This window comes from Anser anser (genome assembly GCF_964211835.1).
Source record: "Anser anser genome assembly, chromosome: 2".
NCBI lineage: Eukaryota > Metazoa > Chordata > Aves > Anseriformes > Anatidae > Anser > Anser anser.
Genome location: NC_139721.1, coordinates 20,666,338 through 20,688,027, shown reverse-complemented (window position 1 = coordinate 20,688,027; position 21,690 = coordinate 20,666,338). Strand labels below are relative to the sequence as shown.

The window sequence follows — 21,690 nt, the reverse complement described above, 5'->3', positions numbered from 1 at the left end:
GTTCACATCCAGTGTTTTGTCTTTAATCTGAGTATTTTAAGTGTTGTTACATCTTCTTGTAGTTAACGTCACCACACCTATGGGTGTACAACGAACAGTAAATGTATGGATACAATCCACATTACCAGCAGTACTGTCATCTAGTGGAGAAATCTAACATAGCACAGTACCAAAAAATGTGCTTCTAAACAATATGCTGGTGATTATTTTATAAACTTGAATTACAGAAAAATCTTAGTATAAAAGTCATGATCAATACATATTCCACATAAACGTATCCATCTATTTTAGCACAATAATGTCAGACTGGTGTTAATTGCACTTTTGCCCGAGATATCAGACTCTGCATTTTAGTATTAATAATCTATGCTGCTAGCAAAAGTATTATCTAAAGTCCAGAAATGAGGAAACCGAGATCTGTATGCATTTCATATAAGGTCAGATGAAAAGATAACAGGGACAGATAACCCATAAGGACTCCAGCCCCCTAAATCACAGCCTCTGTCCTTCTCATTCCGCTCACATAATGTCCCCTCATAGTGCTGTTGTTCCACAGGCAGCTCTGGGTTAACTTACAGATAGATGAGCACGTAGAAAAACCTGAATCCCTACAGCCTACAGACTGCTTTTAGCCTGCCCAACAGCTGGCCAAGAGGGTCAGGCTCCCCTGGCTGGCAGAACTATTTATGAACCCTGAAGCGTATGACTGGAGAAACCTTCCCTGGAGGGAATTAATACTTTTGGACACTGTCAACATCACCATGATTTCTAAATGCCTAGTGAATAGGAGTCCTGGTCATATAATGACACTGTCTGTAAAAACATGGAGTGGTTGGTGTTGCAGAACTTCTCACCTAAATGGCTGGTAAAGGCTTGAAGACTATAACTCAAGGGAGAGGAATAGCAATGCATATATTGTCTTGGACTGGTCATATAATTTTTAATGCAATGCTGTCCTGTCCATCACTTCAACTGTGGAGATATAGCATGAAGGACAAAAAGGTTTTTCTGGGGAGAAGGAAAGGCTCAATACCATTTGCCGTTCTGCCATACTGCTTAGCTCCCCTTGGGCCTCAAAACGTACACAGTTTAAACATCCCGTTCCAAGTACACCAATATTTTGAGGGTTAAGGCACCCATGCTAAGTAGGACATTAATGCCCCTTCCTCTAATGCCATGGTCAAAGCACAAATGAATTAGGACTTTTACCTTCTCTTCGTGCATTGGCTAGCACTCTTGCTGCAGATTTACTCATTACATGGACAACAAAAAGGGGACAGTTTACAGCGTTTGCTATGGTAATCGCTCTCTGCGTAGCTTCAGCTTCGACTTCCTCTGGACGTGAGAGAATATGCCCTTCAGGACCAGTTATTCCCATTGACAGTAACTTCTTAGAATTCTGGACATAAAAAATATTTAAGAGTCAGTTAAAGTGCAACCATGGTGTCATGAACGTGTAACCAGCCAAATGGATCCTAGACCAGACACTATAGTTAGTTTGAGAAAGAACAAGTCAGTTAGGATATTTTCAATTTCAGAGGAGTTATTGTTGTGTTACCTGAAATCCACTGTATCCTTCAAAAAACACAGATTTCAGAATGACTAAGACTTGAGAGAACATGCTCCACTAGCTTTCAAAGGTAAATCACTGCTTTTGAAAATCCTAATTCTGTATCAATTTGTGTATCAAAAATGATCATAGCCAGTAACTGAGATGACAATACTAACCCCTCTTTAGAAAAAAATTGAAAGATCCTTACTAAGCACAAAGATATACATCAAGCGCCTCTTGAATGAGGCTCTGAGGTTTAAAGAGGCATAAGATTTTGTCCCTGTATTATTATATATATATTATTATTATATATAAATTCATTTCTGTTATGGGACATGGTCAGAGTCAAAGCACTTTTGACTAGAATAGTAGAAGAAACTCAAAGATATCAGACTGTACGTGTACTCCAAGTGCCTCTACTTATCACTGAGATATTAGCATCAAGTATGAAGTGAGGCTGTCCGTGCACAAAGGGGCCTTGAACTTTTGTGCCCAGAGAAACTTCCTCTGTACTTCTGGATTTGGTCCTGACTATGTTTGGAGAGACCAGGTATAAAACCAGGTATCATACACCTGACATGTAAATGCTTGTCCAAGTGTTCCCCCTTCAACCTGGCCCATGGTCAGTCTCTGATTGATGCTTTCTTCATCAGCCAAATATATATATTATATTGCAAGTATGTATGTTATTCTGCAAGTATAACTCATTAGAACAGGCCCATTTGCTTCCTGTCTGTTCCAAACCCAGTACTCCAGCTTACAATTTCTTGGCCCACCACAAGCATCATTTGAGATTTTGGCCAAGATGTTTGTCTTTAGTTCCCTGGAAGTTAAATAGGGGGAAAAGCCTTTCCCTATGTTACAATGATCTATTGAAGTGCTTAGATAACAGCACTAGTTATATTCCTGAATTTGATGGATAAAATGACAAATGCTTACCTGTGCAATTAGGTCGCCATTCTCTGCATGGACTTGAGCAACTGCTCCAAGTTCCCTACAGTAGGAAAAGGCTGCATATAATTCCTCATCATTGAGCATGTATACATCTTTATAGGCCATAAACATCTTGAAGGAGTTGACACCTTTGTTCTCAGCAAGACTTTTCATTTCTTCCTTCACCTGAAAGACAGTCAGCAATTCTCACAAAACAGCAATATAAAATTTTACCTGTTAACTTTCTACAAAGAAATTTAAAGTATGAAGCAACAACAAGCCGTTATAGAATCACAGAATCATGGAATTGTAGGGTTTGGAAGGGACCTCCAGAGATCATTGGGTCCAACCCCCTGCCAAAGCAGGTTCCCTAGAGCAGGTTGCCCAGGTAGGCGTCCAGACAGGCCTTGAATATCTCCAGAGAGGGAGACTCCACAACCTCCCTGAGCGTCCTGTTCCAGTGCTCCGTCACCCTTACTGTGAAGAAGTTCTTTTGCATGTTGGTGTGGAACTTCCTGTGATCCATTTTGTGGCCATTGCCCCTTGTCCTGTCCCCACAAACCACTGAAAAGAGAGTTGACCATATCCCTTTGTCTCCCACACTTTAGGTATTTATAAACATTGATAAGATCCCCTCTCAGTCTTCTTTTCTCAAGGTTGAACAGACCCACATCTGTCAGCCTTTCCTCATAGGGAAGATGCTCCAGGCCCCATATCATCTTTGTGGCCCTCCGCTGGACTCTTTCCAGGAGTTCCCTGTCTTTTTTGTACCGGGGAGCCCAGAACTGGACACAGTACTCCAGGTGAGGCCTGACCAGGGCAGAGTAGAGGGGGAGGATCACCTCCCTTGACCTGCTGGCCACGCTCCTTTTAATGCATGCCAGGATCCCATTGGCCTTCTTGGCCACCAGGGCACACTGCTGGCTCATGGTCAACCTGATGTCCACCAGGACCCCCAGGTCCTTCCCCGCAGAGCTCCTCTTCAGCAGGTCATCCCCCAGCCTGTACTGATACATACCATTGTTCCTTCCCAGGTGCAGGACTCCTACACTTGCTCTTGTTAAACCTCATTTGGTTTCTTCCTGCCCAGCTCTCCAGCCTGTCCAGGTCTCACTGAATGGCAGCACAGCCTTCTGGCATGTTGGCCACTCCTCCCAGCTTTTTATCATCGGCGTACTTGCTGTGGGTGGGCACTATTCCCTCTTCAAGGTCATCGATAAAGATGTTGACCAAGACCGGACGCAGCACTGACCTCTGGGGAACACAGCTAGTCACAGGTCTCCAGATGGACTCTGCATCGCTGATCACCACCCTCTGAGCTCAGCCAGTAAGCCAGTTTTTAACCCACCTTACTGACCACTCATCTATCCCACACTTTCTCAGCTTGCTTAGAAGGATGTCGTGGGAGACAGTATCAAAAGCCGTGCTAAAGTCAAGGTAGATGGCATCCACTGCTCTCCCCCCATCTACCCAGCTGGTGATGCCATCATAGAAGACAACGAGGTTGGTCAAGCATGATTTCTCCTTGGTGAATCCATGCTGACTACTCCTCATAACCTTCTTCTCTTCCAATTGCTTGGAGATGGCATCCAGAACAAGCTGTTCCATCACCTTTCCAGGGACAGAGGTGAGAATGACTGGCCTGTAGTTTCCTGGATCCTCCTTCTTGCCCTTCTTGAAGATGACATTGGCTATCCTCTAGTCTCCAGGCACCTCTCCTTTACACACCCATCAAACATATATTCAGTCCTAACAGTCCAAGTCGCACATTTAAAGGCTGATTTATACTATTCCTCTTGCATCAAATTGCTTCTCAAAGTATACAAACCAGCCCAACTATAGTGCAGATGTTGGAGGTACAAAGTGATTGGAAAGGAATGCTTTTTTAAAAAGACAGTGAAGTATAATTTTATTCCAGTGAAAACCTCCTGATATTGAAAACACTCTGTCCAATATCAACAACTATTATCCAACCTATAACACAGAGCATAAAGATATGTAAAAATTTGATTTTCAAAATTGAATCCTAACAGTCTCCTGACAAATGACAGTGACAGAAAAGTTCTTATCTTCTAGAGCTGTGTTCTAATGCTAAATGACACACACACAGCCTTTTGAAATATTTTGTCCCTAAATTAAACAGCTCCAAAACTCTATATGCAAGCCTGCTTTCTTTCCTATGTGCACTTCTTGATAAGATTCCCTGTTTCTGCTTGAGTTTGTGAAACACAATTGTATATCCCAAGGAAGAATGAACAATGTAGATTTTAGCCCAAAGGTTTCTTGGGCAGTTAGTTAGGTAGAACTATCTATTAACTAACTTTGGCTCTTCCTTCCCATCAAAATGATGGTGACAGTACCTGGTGTGCATCTATGATGCTCTTACAGTTTCCATGTGTTTCTTTTGAAAAAGTAAAACGTTGTATTTCATCTTTTCTCTAATAATATGTTTGGATCTGCCCAAGAAAGGTGAGACATGAATAAAAAAAGAAAAAAAAAAAAGAAAAAATTGGGGATTCACCTGGGAGAGGGGTGGGAGCATTAGCTTTAGTGGAAATTATCAAAAAAATAAATACTGGACATAAGACCCTACTCTGGCATAAAGGTGGAAGCAAAAAGCACTTCTTTTTCACTTATTTTCTTAATCACAAATTACGAATACTAAAGGAAGGCATTCTAAAGAATGTATGATTATAACCAAGACTTCAAATCCTGAGGATTTGATAGCAAATGAGAAGGGTATGATATACCAAACTCCTCAGCTACTTTATCCAGGTCTTTTATGGCTACAAAACATCAGAACTTTTTATTTTTTCAGTCTTGGCCTTTAAAAGCAGAAGTTAAACTTCTTAACACAAAACAGAGCATTTCGCTGATTTACACTTCCCTCGTTTGACTAGCATTTTCAGTGTAATTCCACTTTTCTCTACTAAGGCTATTTCAAAAGCTTATTCCTCAAATTTCATTGGAGAATTTATTGCATGTCTTTGCTTTAAGCTAGAACTTGGAGTCAGTCTGTTTAGTGCACAGAATACCAAAGATGGAGCGTTTGCAGAGTGAAGGCTTTGGTTTACATATTTTAAAAATAAAAAAATAGAGGAAGTACTCATACTTCATACTTAAAAATGGAATTTACTAAGTATATTTATGACCGATGCAAGTTCTCTAAGTGGTCTTGTATAACATCAGTCAAGTACATGAAAAGTTAATTTCCTCAGTAAAGCTTTCAGGCAATCAGCAAACATTCACACAACGAGGATGATTCTCCCATACTTAAGTTCTGAAAAGATTTTCTGGATAATCTCACATTTAAGAAATTCTTGCCTCTGATTCTGTTTTACTTTAAGAAATTATTACTGCAGTCACTGAGGAATAAAATTCTTCCTTTGCAAATAAAATTAATTGCCATATTTTTCATATATACCCTTATTAATACATCATCCCTACCCCAATCCTGAGACTTAACATGAATGTAGATTATTGAATATTCAGGTAAAAAACAAAAACAAACAAACAAACTCTTGGCCTTTTTGGTCTGGTTGGTCTTGACTTTGCACAACCTGCTTCCTTTTCCTTTAACCTCATGCAATATTATCCAAGGATGTAGGTTATCTGCAGACTTTTCAAATACACATACTTTTTATAAAGTGTGGACTATTCCAAATGTAGTTTGCACATAGAAAAATGCACTAACTATAACACTGTAGGCAACTACATTTACCACCTGAGGACTTATTCAAGGCAGACATGGTATGAATTCAGGGAACTGAAGATCAGTGTTTGTGTCTACCTTGTTGCTCCACCATGTAACTGCCACATGCAATGCATAATCACAGCAGACTTTTGGGTCTGCCCAGCTTTTCCACAAACCAAAAGCTTCAATAAGAGAGGAGCCTTTCTGAGGAATGGCAAAGTCGATGATCATAGTGGTGCCTCCTGCTACAGCAGCCTGAAAGAAAAAAGTTAATATTTAGCAATCAGCAAGAAAAATGCATAGTTCCTCCCACCCTCTCTGATTCCCTGTCTAACAGTTACATACTGATACACCGAAAAGCCAAAAGTCAATGCAGTTTTCTTGAGTGAAGTCTGAACTTGCAAAATGTTTGTTGACATTAATTTTGGTTCCTTTGAGAAGGAAGCTTTTGCACTTATAATCCTATCGAAGATTTCAAATGAGTCAGCAGCATGCATCAGTAAGTATTCTTAAGCAGATGGGATCACAGAGAAAGAGCACCAAAAGACAACAAACAACCTGAGATATGCTTACTCAGAGACTACTTAGTTGAAAAAAACAAGCCTGTGTAACAGAAAAGCATTAAGGGACAGATACACAAAGGAAAAAAAAGAAGTTTAAAAATCCAGTATGAGAATCCCCAAACTCCTGTCTAACACCAGAAGGATTTAAAAAGTGTTTTGAAATTATTTTTGTTACTGACAGGGTACTATTTTGGAAAACCGCACAGCAAATTTCCAAAAAGGCCAAGATATTTACAGCCTCCAAATAGATATCTGCAAGTACATAAAATCTTATTTCATATTAGTTATGAGGATTAAAATTGCTTTTTAATGAGGAACTTTCACTGTCCTTTACAGACAATTGAATACAACTTTTTATTCCTTTGAAGGAACTTTGATAGTCACTGTCAGAAACTAGATCCTGGACTAGAGGAAATGAATACAGCAAGGCAATTTCTTCATTGCAATTGTTGCTCTCTTAAAAATTAGTCAGAGAAATTTTCTTATTGCTCTGAACAACATCCTTTTGCAAAACAGGTATAATCTATTCAGATCAAAATACACAAAGTTTAAATTCATGCTACTTTATTCTGTTTCTAAATCAACCAGTTTCTTCCTTCTTTCTCTAAAAGATATTTGTTTGACTCTGTCTCGTTAAAGCTCATAAATCCTTCTTTATAAAGTCCTAATATTTCTTTCAATTATGAAAAAAATATTTGGCTTGCCCTCATGCAAGTGAAGACTTTTTTTTTTTTGGTAACAAATGATTGTGTTCTGTACATTTCAAATAATTGTCTTGACTTAGCAATCAGAAGCAAAATTGCAAATATGTCAGTATATTCGGAAAAAAAAAAAAAAAAGAAGTTTGGAGAATGACGTAAACATTTGTGATTCTGTGATGAATTCAACAATACACTGCCTCCAAGAAAAGATCTTCAAACTGTCATTCTTTTTTTTTATTTTTAATAAAACAGCTTGGCTTCTTAATTGTTAAACAAGATTTAAACTTAAAGCGAATTTGTAAGATTGAAGGAAAAAAAAAGTCACAGGTTCAACAATTCCTACCAAAGTCTCTTTTTTCCTATAACATTTGTGAATAGAAGTATTCTGTGCCTTTATTTATTCAACTGAATGGATAAATCTTAGCTTATCACTGCGATCATTTCTGTGATAGTTGGAACACCACTTTGTCTCTATGAGTCTCCTGCCAAGATATTTGTTAGATAACAACCTTGGGTAAACAACTCGGAACACTTTCCACACTTTGACCTGGGTCAAGAATCTAATCCAATATCTAACTTTGTGACATCTGATCACTAGATTGGATCTAGAATCTTCCATTAGTCACCCAAGTGACTAAGGACATACTGTTTTGTGTATGCAGTCTGTGTTTTAGAGCTTCTGTGCCAAATGCCTTCAATGCAAATAATTATTCAAAAAACCCTACATGCTAATTCAAATTATTACTTTCTTTTTGCAAGTTAGCAAGGAATTCATCTCTCCTAATTTGGGATTTCATAGCATAGGCACCTAAATTTGAGTTAGTCTGAATCTTTGATTCTCTTTAATGTCAATGGAGGCACTTTAAAGAATGGTCTTCAAAGAGAAGAAGAAAGAAAGGCTTGTTCCACAAAATGAAAAAAATAAGGAAAAAAAAAAGGTATATATTTCTGTACTGTAAATCATGTAAAGTAAGTATTCCAAAAATCTAATTCTGCACTGTATTCAGCCAGGAAACCTAAGTTGTGATGTCTGTAGACAAGCAGAACAGACATTGTGGACTTGGGGTTTCTTTCTATCCATTTATCACAAAAAGCAGTGTGAAGACCAAAAACTGCTTGTGGAAGCCATTTCAATAACTAAAACGTGTTGTGAGGCCCATATAATAACAGGTTCCCTCATTTCTACCAGATAGCTAAGGAAGATACTGAGTGTGGGAAAAAACCTGCAATGATCAATTTTAAAATCCTTTTCCAGCTATCGGTTCTGGAGGTGGAGATTCAGTAGTGTATTTTTCCTTTTTCTATCCCATTTTATGTCTGACTTGGAGAGACATGATATGTTTGGCAGAGAAGCCATTTACCTATGGTAGAAAAGATCTACTGTGATGGACAAAATAATTTTTGTCAAAGTTTTGCTGAATAATTACACCCTATTTTAATGAGCTACCATAACTTCCCTGTGCATTCAGAAGAATAATTCTAGTCCTTAAAGCTATGCAGTGTAAAATATTTCTGTTCCAAATAACAGCAGTAACATCAGCAAATCTATCTTGAGTTGGAGTAAATACTATTATTGAAAGAAACATGACAGCAACTTAAGGACAACATACAGGTCATTTGTAGTTCTCCCTCCAGTACTCTGGGTGACACACACAAAAAAATCAAAATCTTTGTTAGAGTATGAAAATATACAAATAATCCACTTAGACAATCCATCTCAAACCCTCATAACATGGTGGGGCAGGAAAGAAATAAAATTTCCTGTTGAAGAATAGGGTCAGTCTAAGCAGGACTGCGAAGTTGAAAGGCTTGTGAGACTTTTGTGGTTTCCACATCACAACATTTAATAAAATGAGTTGAATTTAACTTATTTCAACTAGAACAATTTAACTTATTTCAAGTAGGCAAATAAGTATTTTGCACAACAGAAAAAAAAAATCAGTGAAAACTATTTAGTTAGAAGGGACAATTTTTTTCTCATTCTTAGCAAACCTCAGTTCTGCCATGAGAGGGGAAGGTTATAACTGGCTCTCTGAGGATGCTGGCTAACAGACAAGCCATTTCACAGGGCAATGTGATCCCTTCTGTGGGCAAAGGATTTCAGCCTGTACAGCAAAGCACTTCACAAAAATAGCTTACAAATTTCAGGGAGCTCTGTATGAGTATCTTTACTGTATAGAGATGATGCACTGTTAATACTATTAGGTAATATACTGCTAATGCAGCTAATATAATGAGATCAGCTAAAAATTTGAAAAAAAGAACTCCAAAGAACTTAACTGGGAGAAATGAGTTACTTTTAGAAAGCATATTTGAACTCAGTGTTCACTGAAACACTAAGTAGAGAAGTGAATGAGAGATGAAAAACTTACATTCCCTCAAGCTAACAGAGAAAGATCAGATTACCACAGAAGTGCTCCCAACACACCGGGGGAGTTAAACTGTTGCTTTAGGTTAACCTTTGATCAGAAAAGTATGAAGCTCATATGAAGGCAAGTTGCATTTGGCATGGTGACAGCCAAGTTAAATGACTGTTCTTTACACTTGCTACCTGCAGATAGCAAGGTCTCTGAAGGAACCCAAATAACATGCTAGTGGAAGGTGGACCTCTGGGTACCCTGACTGCTTATTACAACAGCGCAACCAAGGGACAGCAACAATTGCCTGTGCTTGATGGATACTCTATTCTCTCTGTTAGCGCTAATATACATAGCCAGCAGACACTCCTCCAAGGAAGCCCAGATGCACACATAGACATGCATATGTGCACTGACATAGTTGCACACACCCACCTTTGTGCCTGTATAGAAGTCATCTTTTGACTTGCTACCCATAAAAGGGAACTGCATGTGCGTATGAGTATCGATGCCTCCAGGGATCACCAGCTTGTCAGTCGCATCCAGCACGGTGAGTCCAGTGGGGGGCTCGAGGTTTAGGTTTGGTCCCACTTGCTGCACAATTCCATCCTCCACATACACATCAGCCTCCACAGATTGGTCATCATTCACAACTTTTCCCCCTTTGATGAGAAGTCTGTGCTTTGGCATGGGAGCCTAGAAGGCGATGATAAGACTCAGCTCAGAAAATTGCTCTTGCTGGAGAGGACCTCACTGCCCACCCTTCTCGCAGAGCCGTGTGCTATCTGAAAGTGGCCCTAAGCACACAACACACAGGGTTATTTAAACAGAAATCAGAGGAATTGCCCCCTTGGCCTTTGGCAGCTCCACCTACCTACTGCCTTTGGGGAGGCACCAGTGATCAAGGGCGTGCAGTGAGCTGAAGCAGACAGCCTGCTTCTGGCCACTTCTGCTGTAGTTCTCTTTACCTGGGAAAGGGGGAGGCGGGCTTTCAGGAGAGTCCAGCTGGATTCTCATGGCACTTGCTTGCAGCCCTGCCCTGTGCACATGTTTGAAACATGATGGGCCATTTGGGAAATCTGGCTGTTCACGGACTTGTGCTGCCCAAAGGTGACCATAGCTCTATGCAGTGGTGTTTGAGCACCCAAGGGTGGCCTGAGCTCTCTGGCTGGGGAGCCTAAGGGTGACTTGAGCTCTCCATGGAGGTGGCTGAGGAGTCTGTGGGACCAAGTAGAGGGGCCTTGAGAGCCCAGGGCAGCAGGGACCAAGCTTCACTTTAGTCACCACAGCCCTACGTGCTGGGGGCCACCTGAGTCCCCTCCAGAGGGCACAGGCCAACAGCAGCCGTTCCCAAGTCACGTTTTAGAAGATACTTTAGGGAACAGGCCCGCAACCCTGGGGACCCAAGCACAGCTCCCCCTCCCAAATGCCAGTACTCAAAGAAACACAATGGCCATTGGCAGGGGGAAGGTGGCAGCCCCTGGGGGGGTTCTGGGCACCACTGAGGCCTCTCCTCACCTTGTCCTCAATCGCCGGGGGCACATGGCCACTGTCAAAGGACCACATGAAAACGATCTTCCGGTAGCTGTTGCCTTGCGCCATCGTCCCTGCTTCCCCCGTTGCCCCCGCTGTCTCCACCGGCTGTGCTCAGGGCAGCTGCTCCGTGCTCTCCCCCCACCCTCCCTGCATTGTTGCCCACACAACCGCCGGCAGGCCCCGCCCGGCCATGGCCCATGGCCCCATCCTGCTGGGCCCCGTAACTGGACCTCGGCCGGGGCACGGGGGTGGTGGTGGCCCCTTGGGCCGGGAGGGCCATGGGAGGAGGGAAAGAGAGGCTTTGGCAGAGGGCTTTTGGGAAAAGGGCTGTCATGAGCCCAGCTGGAAGGGCAGCTTACGCCTCGGCCCAGAGGCAGAGGCGGGAAAGTAAAAGTAAAGTGGGGAGAAAATGATCTGAAAACTTGGACAAAGAAAAGGGAAGAACCACACTGTACCTATTTAGAAATACTCTTACTGCCTTACAATCGGTTTGCATCTCACGTTTATATTGTTTTTAATTTCCTTTTCCCCATGGACACAACACTGCCTCCTCCGTACCACTCTGGATGCAGTGCCCTCCCCGCAGCTTAGCTTTCTCTGCCCCTCATTTTCAGCTTGCATCCTTCCTTCTGCCCTCAGCACAGGATAAATATGAATGTACACCATGGGAGAGGCGCAGTCCTGGGGACAGCCTCCCTTTGGAAGAGGGCAGGAGCCCGTCTCTAGCATCGCCTGTCCTGCACCACCCCAGCGACACTTGCTGTATGGGCCTTCCCACTTCTCCAGTAACACAGGGTGGCTTACTTAGCAGTGACACTGCTTCACTATGTCCCTGAGCCTGCTGAACACGAGCATCTTCATCCCCTCAACCTCCTTCAGGCCAACGACGATGCCTTCAAAAGACAGAATATTGTCTATGAGGGCCATGCACATATATGCTACCAAAAAGACGTTTAGACAAATGAAACTCGATGTGGCACACTATAAAGCAGCTGAGGGAGCTGGGATTGTTCAGCCTGGAGAAGAGGAGGCTCAGGGGCGACCTTATCGCTCTCTACAGGTACATTAAAGGAGGCTGTAGTGAGGTGGGGGTTGGTCTATTCTCCCACGTGCCTGGTGACAGGACGAGGGGGAATGGGCTAAAGTTGCACCAGGGGAGGTTTAGGTTGGATATTAGGAAAAACTTCTTTACCGAAAGGGTTGTTAGGCATTGGAATGGGCTGCACAGAGAAGTGGTTGAGTCACCATCCCTGGAGGACTTTAAAAGATGTTTAGATGTTGAGCTTAGTGATATGGTTTAGTGAAGGACTTGTTAGTGTTAGGTCAGAGGTTGGACTCTGTGATCTTGGAGGTCTCTTCCAACCTAGACGATTCTGTGATTTTGTGAAAGTGCTCACCTTCCCATCAGCATGGATGATGGACCCACTTCCTTCTCCCAAGTGGGTAGGAGAGCAGTACCAGAAGTTTGCTTTTGTATCTGTTTGTCCCAAAATGTCTCCTCTTGTGCCTTACCTTTGTGCTTTCAGGACGGAGACCCATGGGGGTTCACTGCATCACACAGCAATAGTAAAGGCTAAAACTCATTCGGAAAAGAAGAGCAGAGAATAAGAACAACAGAAAGTGAAATTCCCCAAGACTCCTGGGGCTACCCACAGAGCACTGGATGGGCAGGAAAGGGTAACCTGCACCAACCACGTCATCTGTATTTAAAGCTGGTAAAATGGCAGTGATGAGAATTCAGACAGCAACACTGGCTCAATAATCATAATGATATCAATGAGCCAGGAACATTTGAATTTCTGCTATATGATTAGTCAGACGAAGAACAAGGGAAGAAAGGCCCAGGAAGAAGTCAAGTTATGGTCCTCTAAGGCAGGAGCTGTGACTACTAGAGAGTAAGGAAAGAAAATATGTCCAGGTGGGCACTGAAGTGCGATAATGGGTATAATTTGAATCTCTGCTACTGCTGAGACAGCAAACCCATTTCTCCCACTGTGCAGATAGGCACCTGAATAATTGGGCTGCCGGGGATCTGAGATGGATGCCTCTCAGATACAAAAGTTTCACTTGATGTAAATGCAGTGACATTTGTTAACCGAGGACAGAGGGTTGCAAAGACAGAGGCTCATTCCTTGGGTGCCCATGGGGTGCAGCAGTCAAGCTCACATGCCTGCCCCACTGAATAGTTAATGATTTTGAGTTGAACAGTGTCAACAAGTTAAGCATTTATTGGCATAGACTTCATGCAGAATGTCCCCACTCAGTGCCCAAACAATCAATTGAAAATGGTCAGTTTTCTTAGTATTTCTCCCTGGCCAATGGATATTTAGTTATTTCTACAAAATGAATTTCTACATGACAGATCCGGTCCATCACCCCCCAAGTCTGCTTGTGGGGTAGTGGTGAGCTGTTCCTGCTTGAATCCTTCTTTCAGACAGAGCAGAGGGAAATTTGAAGACAGGCCCACCACACCACAGCACGTTGTGGTAAGCTTTCAGGATATTCGACTCCCTTTTTTGTGTGTGTTGTGCAGGAAAGAGCTGGGGACACCTAAAGGCATGAAGAATAGCACGGCTCAAAATCCTACTCATCTCTAGAGGTTCTGAAAGGCACTGGGCTTGAGCTCCACTTCCTCTCCTGAGTTTTCCTCCTGGCTAATTTTGGTTTTGTGGATCCTGCTCTTAAGCGTATAAACCTTCCTACCTGTAACTCCCAAGATCAGCTCAGAGCTGCTGATCCCACAAACTGGCAAGGAAATTGAGAGTCAAGACCTTATACTGTTGTGCATAAGAAAACTGAATCTATCCCATAGGTGGTTTTGAACACATTAAATAGATAATGACATTCTGTCTAAGCAGTCCTTTTATTTTGTCCATTTGGACAAACAAGATAATCTCGCTTCGTCTGCATTTATGTAAATTTGGTAAATATTTGATATTTCAGAGCTCATCTGTCCCTGGACAGAAAGGCATGAAATATCACTTGTGGGATAGAAATAATTCCTGTAATACTGTGAGAAGACAACTAGCCGTGTATTCATATTTATCATTGAGTACTTGCTGCTGCAACAGGGACTTTGGCCCCTGATTGGCATTGCAACCTTCACTCACCCACAAAACATTTTACTCTTTCTGCCCTTCACTTTGCACAGTTCAATACAAATCTCTGTTTTGTAGTCGGTGCCTAACTCTGCACTACGCAGAGGAGTTTCCTGTTGAGTAATGTTTACTCACCCTAAAATAGCACATAGTAGTTCAGTCATTTGAGAGACATAGCAGAAAGCCATCCATTGCAACCTTGAACTTGCATCTTAGGCTAATGTTTTTGTGGTCTGCAGCAAAGCAAATAATCCTGTAAATCTCTACAGGGGGATGTCTTGATTAGAGTGGCTATCGTAGAAGTATGATCAAAGAGACTTCTAAGTAACCTAATAATTTAATTGATTTAAGATAAAGAACCTTGAAGAAAATCCAGTCCTTGTCGTTTATTTACCAAATAATTCAGCAAATTAAAGAATAGGTTTGCAAGAAACAGAAAACTGAGGTTGGGATCTTCCAGAAGACTTACAGGACGTCACCTACAAGTCATTTTAATAAAGACACAATCTAGTCTAAATCTTCTGAGACATACACTCACCCTTCTTCCCATGGAGACTTTAATTTCTACCTCCCAGCATTACTTATTCATTTCTATCTTCTGGTGTAATTATCCCGTCTTACTTTTATCCTCTCTCTGTTTCTGTTTTCACATCCTTCCTATGATACCCTATGTCTGAAAAGCGCTCTTATCTTCATGCACTCTTTATCTCTTTCTTAACCCAAAAGTTTTTACTGGCATTGAGCTTCAAATAAAAGATGAAGCAGAGATGTATCTCAAAATACATGAGATACAAATAGAATTTGGGACAAACAGTGAAGATACTTTGTTAAGGGAACTAGAGGTTGATGTTGAGCACTGGAGAAGCACAGCTAATGAAGATGTATTGTTAACTGTATTTTCCATTTTTGGCAACTTCCCTCCATTGAGAGCAGACTGGATCATGAACCAGATTTTCAGTGCAAGAAAATTAACAGAAAGGATACCACTTTCAGCAAACTTTACCAGCTGAATCTTCTACACCTTAAGAAACACCAAAAAATTATTTCTGCATTTATGTTGACAGACTTTCAGAAACACGATTATTTTGTCACAAAAGCATGAATTCTGTTAATTGTTCTGCCATACCTCTGTAACATCACAAGTCAACAATGCTGTGACAAAATCTGAAATTGCTCCTCTGAACTCAAGACACCAGACCCTGCTGGGTAACATCTACAAACATATCCTTATTTTGTGGATCTTTTTCTTACTCTTTTAAACTAGCTTCTTCACTTATCCTTTACATTTTGCATAAGAAAACATTATTTGCTAGGAGGGCCCCTCTGAACGAGAACACTTATTCTGCTTTATTTTGGGCTGGTCTGTGTCTCTTCTACCATTGCTCATCTCCAAATACAAACACATTGCATAATGTTACAGATTATAATTATTCCTTTAGACCTTCTGGTCATTCAAAATCAAAGTACAGTGACTTACCTCTTTACATTTATTTTTTGCCTCCCATCTTCCACTCCATTACCCTTTACTTATAGAAGCAGCATATAAGATAACTATAATGTAGAATAATCTTTCAAACAAGGCAAGTGAAGAAAAGTTCTTTCAGATTGTATTTTTTCTGTTGACTTCAACAATTTCATGCAATGTGGTCACAAGGAGGACCTAATGCTGAGAGCTAAGTTCTTCTGCAAGATTTCACAGGGGAAGATATTAGAAACTGAATAATCTGTGCCAGGATATTCACAAAGTTTAGCTATGTTCTGTAAATGTTGGTTTTCCCCAAATGCCCTTTCTTGAAGTGAGATCAGGAATCACTAACTTAAATTGCTTCTATGATACTGCTTGTGTCATTAACCCTATCAGTTGTGGAGGAAGTCTTGTGTACCTGCCTTGTTATATACAACTTCAATTTAGTGAATACTACTTTCTCTTCCCCAGGCTACTATTCATCACATACACAACAGTGTGGTACTGGATGTGAATGGAAGCCTAAACTGGATGAATATATTGACAAGAAAAGAATGTTGTGCTATAAAATGTCTCTGTATGAAGTTCCAATATGCAGACAAGCCTTATATTTAAAATGTTAGAACTCAGTTTACTTGGATAAGGGATAGGTAACAACAGTAGTCATACAAATATCAAAACAGGAAAAGGGAAAAAAAGAAATGAACAGTTTTAAGAATTGACCTGCTTACCTACTCAAACTTTTCGTGACTTAGCAAGGGGACAGACTTAATTCTCATGCTTTCAGAACATACCCCACTTTGAGTAATTAAATTGTAGGTGATATCCTGGTGGAATTTAGTTACCAACTACTTAGTTTCACAAACTTACATGAGAGGAAGAGAGAAAGACAGCCAAAACAAAACAAATTACAGCCACTCCCCCCAACCTCACTCATCATAGGTGCAGAAAAACTGTTGACTTAAAACAAGTTTTATGGAAAATGTGCAGTACTTCCAGAAGATGACTGCAGCAGTTGAAAAGTACCAGGGGAATCAAACAGGGCAGTAAACATCCACATTTCACAAATGAAGCAAAAACTCATCTTAACAGGAAAACCTGTTATTAACTTTGACCTACAGCAAGAATGTGACGTGAAGACTCACTGAAAAAGTCTGTGTTCCAAATCTGAACTGGGATTTACCTAGGCTGAAACCAAACTCTGCCCCAAGTTCTTGCTTCAGCATTTGGACAGGAATCAGAACAACGGATAATATAACTAATCCCAATGTTATCTCCTGGGAATCATTTTGAAAGAAGATTTATCAGCAATACTTGCTGAACTGTACTGAAAATGGACTGGATTTTGGAAACAAAACAAGCTCTTGTAGCATCAGAGGCTCAGTCAGCCCCCTTAATACTTCAGTGCAAATCAGATGACCAAAAAAAGTGTGATAAGTGAAAACGAACAATGACAAACTCCTTCAATGTCTAGAAAGCTTTACATGAGGAGAAAAAATTACCTCACAATAACCTACATTCTTTAAAGCTTTCAGATGAAAGTGATTTATTACAGAAAATAATTCCAGTGAATCATCAACTTTTCTTCAAAATGTTACTAGCACTGATGCAGAGCCAAAGCAAGAATCATTTAAACAAAATGTTAGTTAAGCAGCTCCAAAATAAAATGAAAGGAAGTAACAGGACTTCAAGAACTCTCAGTTAAAAAAAAAAAAGGTAAAACCAATCAGTACTGTATTAATCAGAGGCGATTTGATCACTCCCTTTAAAATCACTACGAAAAAAATCACTGCGACAAATAAGCCTCATACAAATATGGATTTTATTTACAATTTTCGAAATTCTCAATCAAATCCAACTTCTCAGTTTAATGTGTAGCATTTATCCTTTAAAACAAATCAAACATTGTATTCTTTTTACATCTGCAATATGGAGTCCATAGGTACATGCTATTTGGGGTATCTAATGGAACCACTTTAGATCACTTTACATATGTATGTAAGGTATTCTGTGAAGACTTCTTCTTCAAAATGCATCTGCCTCAGTGACAAACATTTCCGTAACCACTTCCTAATGATAATTCGTTACGAAGGTTTAAAAACCCAGTATTTTATACCAGGACATACTGTTCACATGTATTTCAGGGTGTGTTACCATGTTCATACTGCAAAATTGCCTGCTCCGTAAGCAATGCCACTGAAATCAGACTAAAGATTACCCACAGATTTAGATATTATTCAATGTGAATAAAAATGGCCATTGATGACTTTTACTTGGGTATGTGGAATTATGGGCCAATCTGTACCTGAACTGGTACCAGCGTGATGTGATCTGTTCTGAAACTTGAAACCGCATGGGTTATTATAATAAAATCTTTTACAACTGTATTGCACATAAGCTCCTCAAAAGCACAAATCTACATAACTGTGTCCTGAACTCAGATTTTACCTACTAACTCTTGTGAATTAAATCAACCAGATGGTAAAATTACTTATTTTTCTCATCCCAGTGTCTGTGAATGAAGAGAAGAGGGAGAAGATATATACACTTTGGAATCCATTCGGTTATTTGTTTTTTTTTCTGCATGTGATTTGTACTTCAGAGATGAGGATTTTTAAAAAGTAAAATAAAAAGCCAGACAGACCTTGGATTTATCTTTAAAAGTACCTCAAAAACATAACAAAAATTCAATTTAATTTTGATACGTATTAAAACATTTTAGTCAGTTCTGCCTGACAGCATAACACGACAGAAATGCACAAGACTTTAAACATGCTTTAAAATGACATTCAACAAAGTATTTAAAATTTAATAAATAGCATACAATCACACACAAATACATTTCATACTGGATCTTTAAGCCTACTAAAAACAGACTGGCAAAGAATAAATAAAACAGTAGTTGACATTTTTGTTTTTAAAAGGTGTAGATTCTTGTTGTCAAGCCAGTAGCCACGTATTAACCTGCTTATCACAAAATTGGAAGTTATGAGCTTTTTCCATTGATCTGTTTTGTTCCAACGTGTAGTATCATAAAAAAATACACTGAAAGGGATTCTTTTTTAGAAAAACAACCAGTCTGCAACCAAGTAAACCAGTTTTTAAATACAATGAATAAATAGGGAATTAGTAAAGCAAATTCGATTGCAACAAAAATGCAACACCCCAAGAAAAGAGCCATGGGAAATATATAGCCATTGCAATATTAGACAATAATAGTACTTAAAGTGATAGTGCTTGTGCACTAAGCTCATTTAGAGACCTTAATATGATTTTAGTGCAAATCCCTTGAGTCCAAACAAGCTTTATACCCTACAGTATTAGGGAAAGATCTATTACCAGTTGGAACTTACTCTGTAGTGTATTTGTACATATCGGATATTTAAGGAACTAACGCATATTGTAATATCTTCGGCCCTTTTTTACTTCGAATTGGGAAGACTAACAACTGGGGATTTTACATACTAATTGGCTGTACCATATTAGATTGCAGTTTAGGGAAGTCAGTGCTATAAAAGCTTTTGCCATCAGTTTATCTATTGTATCTAAATTTCACAAATCATTGCATTTTGTACTTCTGAAAAAAATGTTCCTGGACAAAGTTTCTCCTCCCTTTAAATAAGTTCACATTATAATGAAATTCAAGAATATTTAGACAAAATATATAAACTCAAAGAAAAGTACATATTTTACATTAACAATCCTTACCAGCATTTAGTATATTAAGTTACAAGTATGTTGGCAATAATACAACAGAGTCAATTCCTAAAGGAAAATAATTCTGTACAAATTCACCTGTTAATACGGGGTTAAACAGGCAGCCAAATAAGTCTCGAGCGGCCATGTTTCTGTTTTGAACTACAGTACCAGGATAAACTAAATTTGAAACTAACTGGGATAACTTCAGTTTAAAGAGTAATCAGATTATACTGGATACACATACTGTGTATTCAGAGCCATTAAACGTTCACTCTAATAGTTCCATAAAGTCATCCAGTATAAGAAATGTTTAATCAACCACACAGTTGCTAAAATAGTTTTAACATAACGTTGTCCTGGATTTTTTTAAACTAAAAACTAGTTTTAACTGTGAAGTACAAAACAATGACAGATATTGCTCCAACTTGTACACAATCTTTCCTAAACAATCCGTACCTAGCAGAGTAATAATGCCTCATCGTCACTAGTTTCATTTTTCACTGTTGCTTCTAAGCAAGTGTCAGGTATCTGGGCAGTGTGTACGATGCCACAGCTCTCACAGGGACCATCTCGACTGCATGACCTTACACCGTGATGTGTTGCACTGTAAGGCTGTCTAAGCCCTGGTCCTTGATCTGAGCTGAGATCAAGTAGAGGTCTTGAACAGTCATTCATGTCAAAGTCTGATGCTACATCAGAGACTGGAATTAACATTTCAACATCATCATCCTCTTCTCTTCCACTTACCCCATTATCAAGCTGTCTCAAAGGACTTTGGTTCTGATTCACTGAGCTCGATCTCCCTAACGTAAAGCGCACCCAGCGTAAGCCTTGAGTCATACGACTTAGCGCGCTAGTGAGCTGGTGACGTGCAGGACTTGTGCTTGGGGGCTCTACGCTTGCCGCTTCTCTTCCACTATCCGTGTTACCACTACTGCCGCTCTGAGCAGAGGAGCTCCCACATGCTCCTACTGTTGCTTCTATTGCTGTTGCAGGCGGGACTTTCTGAGGCAAGGTGGCAGCAACACCACCGACTGCTCCTGCTGTGTCTCTTCTTTCATTTTCTGTATCTGTATCATCAGATTCAACTGAAAACAGGCTTCTGTGAGTATTATTTCTTTCAGCTTCTCTACTAGTACTTTGACTGGCAACATCATCTCCATCTGCTGAGACCAGTGCCAGTGATCCAGAATGACGTGACCTTGCAAAATTAAAAATTCGATTCCAAATGTTACTTGATCTGCCAGCAATAGGAAGTCTGATGGAGGTAAATCCAAGTTGAGATCGCACTGCCAGTCTCAGGTTTTCCAGAACCGAAGCCTAAATGAGAAGACAAACAACAATGAAGTGTTGACAATATGCTTGCACTGTTCACACAAAAGAAGAATGACAACTATTGTGCCCAATGGCATATAATCACAAAGGTTAAATGTAGTCTCTTAACTATTAAAAAAAATAATCAGTCTTTAATATTAAAGATCTGGTATATGTAGCAATAGGTTATTTGAAACAAAGCAGGTTTGAGAGAAGCCTGGATTCTCTTGAGAAGAAAACATTATGACCAGGGAAATTAAGAGGAAATATGTATAGAAGAAAAAGGGGAATAAAAAAGTAATGAAGTATAAGTTACATTTTTGTCCAAATCAATGACCTCTAAAGAAAGGCAAAGTGAAAAAAGATGCACTATAACCTGGATACGGAACACTGATTACAGAACAGTAGAGCCACAAATCCAGTGCAGAAAGTATGGTACAGCAGGTATGCAAGATCTTTTACATACAGTCTTATCAAGAAGGTGAAGTAGTCTCTGTGGACTTCAGAGAACGGTACATATTAACATGCCTCAAAAAGTTTGGGATTTAAAGAAGAAATCCCCCAGAAACTCCTCAAGATATAACAGATGTGGCCATTTGTTGCCAACTATCATGGGACTGCTTAGAGTAGAGATTAAATTAAATATCCTCTCCAGCAGAGATGCTTGTAGTTTTTTCCCCCATTCTTGCATAATCATTTAATTCCAGTTTCAAGATGGTTTCATGCTTCTGTTTAATTAAAATTATCTTATGTGTTCTAAATCATATGTTTCTCAATT

General features: G+C 40.0%; 2 protein-coding genes and 1 long non-coding RNA gene across 5 annotated transcripts in view; 1 reads left to right on the top strand and 2 right to left on the bottom strand.

The window, feature by feature from the left end:
* The window catches only part of DPYS (dihydropyrimidinase), a 33,535-nt gene extending 22,911 nt beyond the window's left edge, over positions 1 to 10,624 (bottom strand). For both annotated transcript variants that reach the window (XM_083827435.1, XM_083827436.1), the window contains exons 1-4: positions 10,236 to 10,624; positions 6,276 to 6,434; positions 2,492 to 2,671; positions 1,210 to 1,399 (exon numbers count right to left, since the gene is read on the bottom strand). In XM_083827435.1, coding sequence (XP_083683561.1) covers positions 1,210 to 1,399; positions 2,492 to 2,671; positions 6,276 to 6,434; positions 10,236 to 10,490 — 784 coding nt within the window. In that variant the 5' untranslated portion in view covers positions 10,491 to 10,624. The remainder of the gene's footprint in view (positions 1 to 1,209; positions 1,400 to 2,491; positions 2,672 to 6,275; positions 6,435 to 10,235) is intronic.
* Positions 10,625 to 11,034: 410 nt separating this feature from the next.
* LOC310895788 lies at positions 11,035 to 18,171 on the top strand. The gene is made up of 2 exons (XR_014580954.1): positions 11,035 to 13,822; positions 16,371 to 18,171. It is a non-coding gene; the product is annotated as an uncharacterized lncRNA (long non-coding RNA).
* Positions 17,703 to 21,690, bottom strand: part of LRP12 (LDL receptor related protein 12) — a 51,742-nt gene continuing 47,754 nt past the window's right edge. For both annotated transcript variants that reach the window (XM_083827433.1, XM_083827434.1), the window contains one exon: positions 17,703 to 20,918. In XM_083827433.1, coding sequence (XP_083683559.1) covers positions 20,055 to 20,918 — 864 coding nt within the window. In that variant the 3' untranslated portion in view covers positions 17,703 to 20,054. The remainder of the gene's footprint in view (positions 20,919 to 21,690) is intronic.